Below are 12,269 nucleotides of genomic sequence, written 5' to 3'. Positions count from 1 at the left end.
CTATTACAAAAAAAATAAAATGTATTTATCAATTAACAAGTCAGAGTTCTCATCTGCACCTTCCGAGTCCGAATGCAGTCAATGCTCGAGTCCAAGTCCGAGTCATCAGTGCTCAAGTCCAAGTCGAGTCACGAGTCCTGAAAATAAGTCCATGCCGCGTACTCGAGTCTGAGTCCTGGACTCGAGTACTACAACACTGGTTGGTGTTTACAATACTCCCTCTGCCTTCCAAAATAAAGGTTTTTACCATATAAAGTTGTGTCTGGACATGGATTATAGTGCTTCCAACTATGGAAGTACAGTCTCCCTTTTGTTCTTTTGATGAGCCTTTGAGGATTTGAACTGAAATCCTGATGCGGTTTTACTGGACGCTACTTCTTTCCTGAAGGGCAGTAAATGCTGGGACACAAAAAACAAAGGTACTGTAAAAGTGAGGTTCCAGTGAATGAAAAAACATAAAAAGGTTTTATTAGGATAATTGACAGGTTTTGAGTCCCAAAAAAATAGACGGCACAGAAAATGAGTCATCTATTAGACAACTAAAAGATGTTTCCGGTAAATCTGGCAAGTATCTAGAGAACACCTAGTCATGGTTTTAAGGTAATTTCAACGGCTATACGTTTACATATATACGTCTAAATGAAGTTGAATCAATGGCTAAGCTATGATATAGACGTTTACTAAAGTGTCACTTTTAAACCGAATTTAACCAGATTTAGACGCTGTTTAGATGCCCATCTGCATTTGAAAACATCAGATGTCTATCTCATCAAAATGTATGGAGACATTTCACGTTTTTGAAATTGAGATGGACATCTAAACAGCATCTACGTTTCAACCACAGCAAAAATATTATTAAAGACAACCCATTTGAATTTATTTGACAGCAAAACTATTTTCAGAACACTGGCCCTCAAGAACTGCAGTTTCAGAACACTGGCCATCAAGAACTGCAGTTTCAGAACACTGGCCCTCAAGAACTGCAGTTTCAGAACACTGGCCCTCAATAACTGCAGTTTCAGAACACTGGCCCTCAAGGACTGCAGTTTCAGAACACTGGCCCTCAAGGACTGCAGTTTCAGAACACTGGCCCTCAAGGACTGCAGTTTCAGAACACTGGCCCTCAAGGACTGCAGTTTCAGAACACTGGCCCTCAAGGACTGCAGTTTCAGAACACTGGCCCTCAAGGACTGCAGTTTCAGAACACTGGCCATCAAGGACTGCATACTGTACAAATGCATTGCAACAGGAAATACATTTGGGTCCATTGAGAATGTGTATGTTTTCAAGATGAAACAATTATGATGAACACCATGTTAGCTCGTTAATATTCACTAAATCTTCTCCATTAGTTACCTCTGAAAAACACACACAACCAGGCAACCAGCATGTTCATGCAGGTGGGAAACCATTGATTCTCTCTAAATATTCCAGTAATTCACAAAACCACAAAAGCATTAATGTTACCACATTTAACCCAAATTGTCGATTCCACATGTTGATAGCAGGAACAGATGGAGGGGACTTCTCGGGGTCGTTGACGCTGATCTCTGCCATAACTTGTTCTCCCGTGGTGTGTGACTGACTATAATGGAAGTTTGATGATGCACATTGCTCATGTGATGCACATGGTCCTCATTCAAATGAAATCAATAGAGAATTAGAATATATTTGAATATTTGAATATATATATTTGAATGAAAGCTGTTAGAGGTACACTAATGTGAAAATTGGCCTGATTGGTGGCGGTAGAGGAAAGGTCATGGGGTCACCCAAATCAATAGGCTTCTTTCTCTAGCCGTCATGAATGTGCACAGTACATTTTTAAATATTCAATTGAAAAGTATATGAGGTACACAAATACGAAAATGTGGCCTGATGGTGGAGCTAGAGAAAAGGTCACCAGAGTTCATCCTCTAGAGGTCACGAATGTGCACCGCAAATTTTGAAGGATTTGTATACAATCTATTGAAGTTATCACGTTCAAACCACGGATCTGCCGTGGCAGCGGGCGGCGGAAATCTATAATATCTGACACTGTGGTTTGGGGATATAGTTCATCCACAACTCTGTCCATCTGAATATCATCTGATACTGTATTTATTTGTTATTTTCCCTGACAGAGGGACCTCTGTGGTTACGGCCCCCCGAAAAGTAGGACAGAAGCCCGCCTATAAAAGTAGAGCTGAAGCTGTGCAGTAAAGACATGTCCTCCACGTTGTAGAAGGACACCTCTCCTCCCTTGTAGTCCAGACACACACGGACCTTCCTGGGCTTCCTCCTGGGCTTCAGACGCGTCCAGGGCATGGTGCAGGCGCTGTACACGCCGTCGTCCCTCAGTGCCAGAGCCCAGAAGCCGTGTTCCGGGGTGACCTTCGTGTCCGTCTTCCAGGACACATTCTGCCGTACGACTCCGAGGTCCCAGTGAGTCTTAGTCCCGACATCGACGTCCCAGCTGTGGTGGCCGGACGTGAACACCTCTGCGCCCAACACGCACACGTACTCGTCGAAGCACTCCGGGTTGTCGGGGATGTGAGGCTGATCGCCATGGAAACACACACTGGTCAGGTCGTCTGCGGTGTTGGGGTCCAGAGTCACCGGAGCTGAGAGGAATGTTAATGTTGGTATTCAACTCAAATATCATGGTTTCTCATGTTAAGCTAGCAATGTAAAACTTTATCTTCCTAGATCTATCTACTGTACCTATGGAGACATCAGCCCCAACCCTGACCATCACTAACAGCCAGGTCAGGAGGCAGCTCTCCAAGATTAGTGTGAACAAGGCCAGAGGACCGGACAACACCAATCCCAGGGTGCTCAAAGCATGTGCGGAGCAGCTGGAAGCACCGCTCCAACATCTCTTCAACCTCTCCCTGAGGCTGGAGAGGGTGCCCCAGCTGTGGAAGACCTCCTGCATCGTCCCGGTGCCCATGAAGGCACGGTGGGGGGGTAACTGTACTTTGGATTATCGACGAAACCTTACTTGGTCCCAAGAAAAGGGTCTTGTGTATTATTGGGTTAGGACATTTACTGTACATTGTAGGGGGTTGGGTTAGGACATTTACAGGGGCCAGTTTCGAATTCCTGTATCCCGTAGGTGCTCTCTTTTGGTTTTGAAAGTGGGTAGTGATTCACATTCCTTTACAGCTGTGGGTAGGGTGTTTAGTCCCTTGTTTGAGCCGAATCTGGGTTTAACATGGTTTGTGGAGCTCCCTCTGGTGTCTACTGGTGGATCTACTATTGGAACTACTTTATCTGTGGATGGTTTTGTGAATAAATCTCCATTATGCTTCAATTACTGTGTGTTTATTGTATAGCAATAAGGTTGGGTGAATTGGGTCATTGTATAAACGCATTACATGTGTTATACAAATTAGGTCACACCTATGGGGGTCTAACAACCCTCGGCTGCGCCTCGGGCCTAACAACCACCCATAGGCGTCATCTAATTTGTGTAACACACTCCGTTGCGTGATGTAATGCTTAAATATATTGTAACTATTTATTGTAGCGCAAATATAACTGAGGGCATACATACAGTACCCTCATCTCACACTTTGTTGCCCATATGCACATGTCCAGAGTTAATTATATTGATTTTTTATATTGTTTACACAGCTTTTTTACTACATGTACCTCCCCTCCCCATGCTGCTATGATGCCTGAATCTCCCCAGGGGGATCAATAAAGGAATATCTTATCTTATAACAAGAAAAGGACACATTTTGTCACATGTACTGCAGTCCAGCACCATGATGTGGAATGACCCTCTAGTCCAGCACCATGATGTGGAATGACCCTCTAATCCAGCACCATGATGTGGAATGACCCTCTAGTCCAGCACTGGATTTATAATGGCATCTCATTGTATTATGTCCATAATATCTCTTCACCAGTACTCACTGTATTGCATTGTGTGTGTCCATAACATATCTTGTCCAGTATTTACTGTATTGTACTGCGTCCATCATGTACTCTGTCCAGTATGACTTCAAGTGATGTAATGCTTTTATACAATGGCCGAATTCACCCAACCTTATTGCTATACAATAAACACAGTAATTGAAGCATAATGGAGATTTATTCACAAAACCATCCACAGAGAAAGTAGATCCAATAGTAGATCCAGCGTGATTTTTTTCCGTAGCCGCAGTTTGCGATGACGCTCTCTGATTGGCTAGCCCGCGTACAGCGAAGACCCTCTCTGATTGGTTTAGCTCCGAAGGGCTCTGGGATCGAAATATCCTCCTTGTACATATATTTTCTCTGCTTCGAAGTGGTTATGCTTTGGCCCTCTTTCGAAGTGGGTTATGCTTAGAGTTTGGAATCAGGGCTGGTGGTCCATCGCCCTGCTCTAAAGATAAACTCTAAGCATAACCCACTTCGAAAGAGGGCCAAAGCATAACCACTTCGAAGCAGAGAATATATATGTACAAGGCGGAAGAGCCCTTCGGAGCTAAACCAATCAGAGAGGGTCTTCACTGTACGTGGGCTAGCCAATCAGAGAGCGTCTTCGCAAACTGCGGCTACGAAAAAAAATCACACGTAGATCCAAGTCTGACACAAAAAATTATCAAAAATCAACGGCCATTTAGTTTTTGTTTTAAAAGTCCACGATTTTTCTTTTGTTTCACATTGGGTCATGACAAACCAATTACATAATCCAACATATGTGTAACGACCTAACATATTCCAGTTGACTATCTTTTTTGGACGATTCGTTCAAAATATATTCATACTTGCATTTGTCTATCTATGGCGGACTCATTCAGACTCATTCAAAAAAAGAAAAAAAAAGTAATTTGGTTGTGGGAGGGATCTGGGGTCACGTGGAGTGTGTTATACGAAATAACAACGTCTAACTTGACTCTTTCAGCCAATCAGAATCAAGATATTTGCATGCCATTGTATAATATCTAGTACTCACTGTATTGTACTGTGTCCATCATATCTCTTATCTATGTCCAGTACTCACTGTATAGCTCTTATATATGTCCAGTGCTCACTCTATTGTACTGTGTCCATCATATCTCTTATCTCTGTCTGGTACTCACTGTATTGTACTGTGTCCATCATATCTCTTATCTCTGTCTGGTACTCACTGTATTGTACTGTGTCCATATATCTCTTATCTCTGTCCAGTACGGACTATATTGTACTGTGTCCATCATATCTCTTATCTCTGTCTGGTACTGACTGTATTGTACTGTGTCCATTATCGTCCTGCAGATGGTGAACTTCAGGTTGCTCAGGTGCTTGGCCACTTCTATCAGAGCATTTGATACAGGCTCTGGATCTGTCAATGTACACTTGGTCCTGAAGAAGAATATTAAGACAAAAAATATTGATAATGTAGGCTACAATGTGTTTGTGTGTGTGTGCGTGCATGCATGTGCAATTGTGCATGCATGCGTACGTGTATATGTATGACAAAAGAATAGTAAAGTATATTACCGTTCTTTGTTGATGTTGAAAGCCTGTGCAGAAAGGAGGAGTCATTATGTATACGTATAGATAGTCTTACTTTGTCACTTATTACAAAGTCATTTTCTTTACAGTGATATTGAACTGATGATATTCGAAAATGCCTTTTTAGTGACAATCGGGAGGTGTAGTCTGACATCGCTTTAGTTTCCTGCACGGTCCACCCGTATAGGGATTTATCATTGGGAAAATGTATTATCGACTATTGTAATAATTCTGCCTCATGAACATTGACAAGCGTTCCATTTTTGCACAAAATGAGTTCCCTTCTATCACTAACATTATTGTTTAAGCATTTTTGGTTGAAATAAAGGTAGTTATAAGGTTTTTAATTTGTCGTAAAAAATTAACTACACCAGTAGCTCAGTGCTGTCGCCTAATACATGTCACAGCCATCGTGTAGTTCCTCAGTGAACGAAAACATAAATGTTATTTTGCTACCTTTATGATTAATTGCGAATTTCTTCATCTTGAGCTATAGATTGTGGATGAACACACACAGAAAGGTACACCATGCCAATGTTCATGCTTTATTTGTTTTAAACGAGACTATTTAGAAATGGGTCCATTGGAAATACATTGCTATTTTTCAAGAGGGGTTAGACAGCGCGGGAAACAGCAATGACGTAACCACTACACCCCCCTATTGTGAAAAGTGGGGGAAAGGATTCACCTGGAGAAAGTCCAGGTCACTGGTTTCCATCCCCCGCTCCAGCTCTCTGATGGTGTCAGAGAGAGACGCCTCCTTTATAGCGAGGTGTTCGAGTTTCTCCGCCATTATCAGCGTCTTCACCTCCGTCTCCTCGGCCAGGACAGACAGCCTGGTCTTCTCCTCTCCGTGCAGGAAGGTGTGCAGTTCCTCAAACTCACACGTGATCTGCTTCTTTGTTTGGATGGCCTGGTTCTATACCAAGAGTTGAATGAGCTATTGTCAGTTTTGGCTCTGAATTATTTGCAATGTGCAAACTTGAGGCATTCATCAAGACATTAATGATTCACTACGCCTTCTTGATTGTCTGGGCTGTGTGTCTAGTCATATTTTTTACTTTACATTATGTCAGTGCAACATAAGTGATCCAACTATACTGTATGACTAGGAGTGTTGGAACATTTGAATATAAATTGTCATGCATAGCTTATTACTAGAGGTGTAACGGTACACAGAAGCCACGGTTGTATACGTACCTCGGTTTTGGGGTCACAGTTCGGTACAAGTTCGGTACAACAGGAAACAAATATTTATAATGATAATAATAATTATTTTTTAAATATAATAATTTTGTATTAAATAAATACTTAGTTCCACCTAGGCTTGCTGCGGTAGTCAGTCATAATGGTGACATTCTGTATTCAGGAATCCACTTGAATAAATGTATTGCCTAATGCCCCCACCCCCCACCGGTGAATACTTTCAGTTTCACATCTAGAGTAGATTTAACTTGACGTGAATCAGAGAAAGAAGACTACAGAGAAGAGATGCCATGTTACACAACAATGGCAGAGGATTTAAACACAGCAGCTCGACTGGAGAGGAGCTCAGAGGACCAGTCCAGATCAGCAAAAGTACATTAGCGTTTTTTTCTCGGATCAGCTGTGGGGGGAAATTAGCACGTAAGAACGTTGGTGTGTGTGTGTCTTTCCATTGGTTAACATTATTAGGCGAACAAGAAAACGATGAACATTTTCAGCCTATTGTAATGACAAACATATCATTCATTCATTGTTTTGTTTCAGGGACACCTGTAGTAGGGGGGAGGAGGGGAGAAACAACAGGAAGACTAGAGTGCGTGGTTGTCAATGTGTTCTGTTGGCTTGTCATCATGCCTTTACAAGCGTCAACGTTTTATTCATCATCTAAATGTGGCAATACAAGCTTGATATTAAATGAATGATCTTCTGTGTTAAGACTGTTAGTAAGCCAGTGTAAAGTAAAGTAAAGATATTGAGCATACATTTGTAAAACGTGCAACCATAGTTTCACCCAGTGATGCGTTCTTCATGGGACGGGGTTGCACGCAGTGCAGCCAAAGTTTTGTGAGCAGAAGCGCGTGCACGCACACGCACGGATGTGCACGGCACGCGCGTGCACACAGGAATGCGCTGCACTCGCCAACTCGCTATAAGTACCCACCTGGGCTACTTTGCATATCAATAGCGCCGGTCGTCAGGTGTGTTAAACGTTCTCAGATACATTCACACAGAACTTGTGAATGAAATGTGTTACATTCCATTCATAGAGGCAATTAGGCACTGTCTTTAGTCTGTGCTTAAGCGAGGGAACATTTATGCGCATGCGCGGGAGCGCGCGCACGCGGCGTCATTAGCGTGCGTGCAACCAGTGTTGATATGACGAACGCAACACTGGTTTCACCTAGTGGTATGAGACGTATTTGTCAGGCTGGATGTACAGAACCGCGGGACGAATACACGTACCGTTACACCCCTATAGCCTACTGAACTTTACAAATGATTCAGCTATAAACGCATACAGTAGTGTTGTTAAAATTCAGATACAGAAGGCGGCTTGGCGGCGCAGCGGACTAAGCACTCGTCACCAACGCGAGAGACACTGGTATCGAATCCGGCTGTCAGCGTTGCCTCCGGCTTGGCCGTCCGTCATACTGGCTCAATTGGCAGAGTCAGCAGGAGGGAAGCCGGTGGGTGGGTCTGGGTCGTTGTAAACAGCGACTCCTACAGTTCGGTCGGGGCGCCTGCACAGCGAGGGAAGGATCTGGAGGGAGGTAGTGTGACCTTCCACACGTTACACTCTCCCAGTGAGAATCCGCGCTGCCAGGTGAAAAGAAGTGGTGGGCTGGGTACACATGTGTCGGAGGAAGCATGTGATAGTCTCCGCAAATTTGAAAGGATTCTAATGAAAGTTCTTCGAGTCATCTTGTTCACACGAAATGTCTGCGGTGGCGGTGGTCGGGGTAAATCGATATAAACTAGGATTATTATACTAGAGATATTATCATTATTATCCCTGACAGTCATTCAGGTTTATATGTTCAGTTCTCAAGATTCTAATCTCACATGTGAGGTTGGTCACCTGAAAGGGTTAAAAGCTGTATATACCCAGGGAAGGTTGATGGAGTAGACTCAGCTCTGCTTCACTCTCATACAGTTCCACATTACACCTGGTATGGTAGCTGATATGCTGGTATGGTATAACCGGTTTTGCTCAATACTGGGTTTGAACTGTAGGGAAGGGGGTCGAGGGCTTCTAGATATTTGCTTATAATTTTTTTTATAAACATTTGAATGTCCATTGTTACATAGATATTATCAGTAATATCAACTGCTATCAACATCACACTGATTCCATGACAGTTCTCATTTTTATCATTTATATTAAAATTTAAAACCAACTTCGTTTTTTTTTTTTTTTTATATATATGCTAATATATTATAATATATTCATTACCCTGTAAAATAATCAATACCTTGATGTGGTCTGCTGTTTTCTCATTCTCATTCCTGGCTTTTTGGAACATCTCCAGCTTCTCTTTGAGTGGGATGAGGGCGGCTCTCATCTCCTCCTGCCAGAAGGAGTGGGCAGGTTGGTGGAAACACATACAAGTCGAAAGAAACCAAGCAGTTTGCCATCATTAAAATGCAAACAATACATCTCAAATAACATAGGCTACATTATGTCAAGAACCATATGTCAATTTTAAGTTTTCAGAAGAACAGTGTTTTCAAACTATTATCTAAAGGTGGTAAGTGAGTGCTGTCTTCATTCATAGATAAAGACAGTAGGGGTTGAATACTTTATTATCTAAAGATGGTAAGTTAGAGTGTTGTGTTCATTCATAGTTAAAGATTGTTTTGTGAATTCATAGTTAAAGACAGTTGGGGTTGAGTAGTTTCTTGTGAAATATATCACATTCACTCCAAAGTGATACAGTATGGATAAACGTCACAACTGCAAATACATGGGCTGTTCTGTAAAGATTTTAAAATGGACTTATGTCGGTTTCCTTCTCATCAGTCAATATTTATATTGTTATTGCCTTCATTGCTTTTACCGTTTTTCTTATTTTCTGCATTGCTTTTATTCTGTCTATTTTATGCTCATTTTATGTCTATTTTACTGCTGTGAAGCACTTTGGGCTACAATTCTTCTATGGAAGGTGCTATACAAATAAAGATTATTATTATTATTATTATTATTATTATTATTACATGGTTATTCAGTGCAAGGGTTCAATTGTACTTCAGCCTGGAATCTGATAATTATATAACTGGCTCTCGATAAGGAAACTTCCGTCTTTCTTGCCGTTCAGGTTCTACAATCTAGACTGAACACGAAAAACAAATAGACTTGGGAGAACAGAGGGAATCCATCTAGTTTTAATAAAATGCTTAATATACTGTACCTCTTTACTGATACTGTGACATATGTACACTCTCAAAAAGTATCTGTTGGTATAATTACTATTAAAGGGGCACTTCACCAAAAAGCAATGCTGATGAAAAACTCTGATGTCATTGGGGACATTGAATCTTTGTTGTGGTTCAGGTTGTTCTGAAAAGAAAGATGTACATCACTTCTGCTCTGTTGTATGTGAGAGCGATGCTCTGTTGTATGTTAGAACTTTGTAAAGAAACTCAAAGTACTAAGAGCGATACACTGCTCTTTTGTTATATATTTTTTATTGAACAATCTTATCACACTTTTTTTTACTGTCCGTTCTATTTTATTATTTTTAGCCTATTTTAAACTGAATCAAACTGCACTTTTTTACTCTATCTAATCTATTCTATTTTATTATTTGTATTACTGAAGAACTGTGATTTGCCTTACCTTGCTACCTCTCTATCTCTTTGTATTTAATTTTCTATGCTCGCTTATGCCTGTATTTTTTTTACTGTTGTGAAGCACTTTGAACTGCAACCTCTGTATGAAAAGTGCTATACAAATAAAGTTATTATTATTACTTCATTGTACAATACAGGGTTGGGGTTTTACAAGCAGTTTTATAATAGTTGACCAGGCAAACCTAAAATATCACAAAGCAGCTGCAACCTCTTAGAGTTAATTACAGCTACATGCAATGATGTATAGATGAAAAAACAACAATACCTTGTTGTATAGGGACTGCTATCATTCAGCTGTAATTAACACAATGATTCAATGCCCCCGATGACATTACCAGTGAAATTCTGTTAGGGTTAGCCTTTGTAACCCTTTGTGACCCACATTACTTGCTAAATGTGTAAAAGCTAATCTTGGTTCATACCTGGCAGGGTCATTATCACATACCGGTATTTTTTTCTCCTGTGTAAATCTATGTAAAATCTGTGTAAAGTTTAACCAGCCAACCTTGAGTTCCTCTGCAGCCTCGTCAACAGGACACATCTGATGCTCCCTGTGTCTCCTGGCAGTCTGACACACCACACACAGCAGCTGCTGGTCCTCCAAACAGTACAGTAGCAGCCTCTCCCCGTGTTGCCGACACCTCCCCTCCAGCTCCTCTCCCCCAGACCTGCCAGCGCTCCCTTCAGACCGCCTCCTGCCATGGCTCTCCTCCACCTCCTCTCCCCCAGACCTGCCAGTGCTCCCTCCAGCCCCCCTCCTGCCTTGGCTCTCCTCTCCCCCAGTGCTCCCTCCAGCCCCCCTCCTGCCTTGGCTCTCCTCTCCCCCAGACCCGCCAGTGCTCCCTCCAGCCCCCCTCCTGCCTTGGCTCTCCTCTCCCCCAGTGCTCTCTCCAGCCCCCCTCCTGCCTTGGCTCTCCTCTCCCCCAGACCTGCCAGTGCTCCCTCCAGCCCCCCTCCTGCCTTGGCTCTCCTCTCCCCCAGTGCTCCCTCCAGCCCCCCTCCTGCCTTGGCTCTCCTCTCCCCCAGACCCGCCAGCGCTCCCTCCAGCCCCCCTCCTGCCTTGGCTCTCCTCTCCCCCAGACCTGCCAGCACTCCCTCCAGCCCCCCTCCTGCCTCTCCTCTCCCCCAGACCCGCCAGCGCTCCCTCCAGCCCCCCTCCTGCCTTGGCTCTCCTCTCCCCAGACCTGCCAGCGCTCCCTCCAGCCCCCCTCCTGCCTTGGCTCTCCTCTCCCCCAGACCCGCCAGCGCTCCCTCCAGCCCCCCTCCTGCCTTGGCTCTCCTCTCCCCCAGACCCGCCAGCGCTCCCTCCAGCCCCCCTCCTGCCTTTGCTCTCCTCTCCCCCAGTGCTCCCTCCAGCCCCCCTCCTGCCTTGGCTCTCCTCTCCCCCAGACCCACCAGCGCTCTCTCCAGACCGCCTCCTGCCTGCCGCAGCCTCTCCTCTCTCCTCGTCACCTGCCCTCTCCCTGGTACTGGCCTCTATGATGTTCCTCAGCACCAGGTTGGTGGTTGGCAGTTGGTTGGAGGAGGACGAGCGACAGACGGGGCATTGTCTCACCAGCTTGTCTTCCCAGAAGGTGTCCAGGCAGACCCTACAGAAGCTGTGGCTACAGTGCAGCACCACGGGGTCGTTGTACAGGTCGCAGCACATCGGACACGACATGTCGTCCTCCAGAGCCCAAAGTCTGGCTGCCATCTCTACTGTATGTGGTCCTATACTGGAAACCGTACGTCTGGAGCTTGAATAAGAGTGAAGCAAATGACTGTCAGTTTCGCTTGTATATTAACCTACGCAGACCATGTCAGGAATGCTGCTGAACAGGAAGAGTCTATCTGTGCACCTCCCATTCACTGTACACTGTGAGCTTTATCTAACGTACCTGTAAAGCAATAATACATGTGTTCTGGGTTTTTCCCAGCACAGGAAAATGTGTTAATAACCACCCAGACCAATTTGAATGACGAGA

At 43.8% G+C, this 12,269-nt stretch overlaps 1 protein-coding gene across 1 annotated transcript; it reads right to left on the bottom strand.

The window, feature by feature from the left end:
• Nucleotides 1-436: 436 nt before the first annotated feature.
• On the bottom strand, nt 437-11,998 carry LOC311234639 (uncharacterized protein; the record flags this gene model as incomplete). The annotated part of the gene is made up of 6 exons (XM_084321886.1): nt 437-2,603; nt 5,198-5,316; nt 5,455-5,477; nt 6,158-6,388; nt 8,928-9,023; nt 10,811-11,998. The coding sequence occupies 6 exons, from the start codon at nt 11,996-11,998 to the stop codon at nt 2,101-2,103; spliced, it is 2,160 nt and encodes a 719-aa protein (XP_084178012.1). The 3' UTR covers nt 437-2,100.
• Between the last annotated feature and the right edge of the window lie 271 nt (nt 11,999-12,269).

Source organism: Notolepis coatsorum (assembly GCF_963971535.1).
Source record: "Notolepis coatsorum genome assembly, chromosome: 9".
Classification (NCBI taxonomy): Eukaryota; Metazoa; Chordata; class Actinopteri; order Aulopiformes; family Paralepididae; genus Notolepis; species Notolepis coatsorum.
The sequence above is the reverse complement of the archived record's forward strand: the minus strand, read 5'-3'. Positions and strand labels throughout refer to the sequence as shown.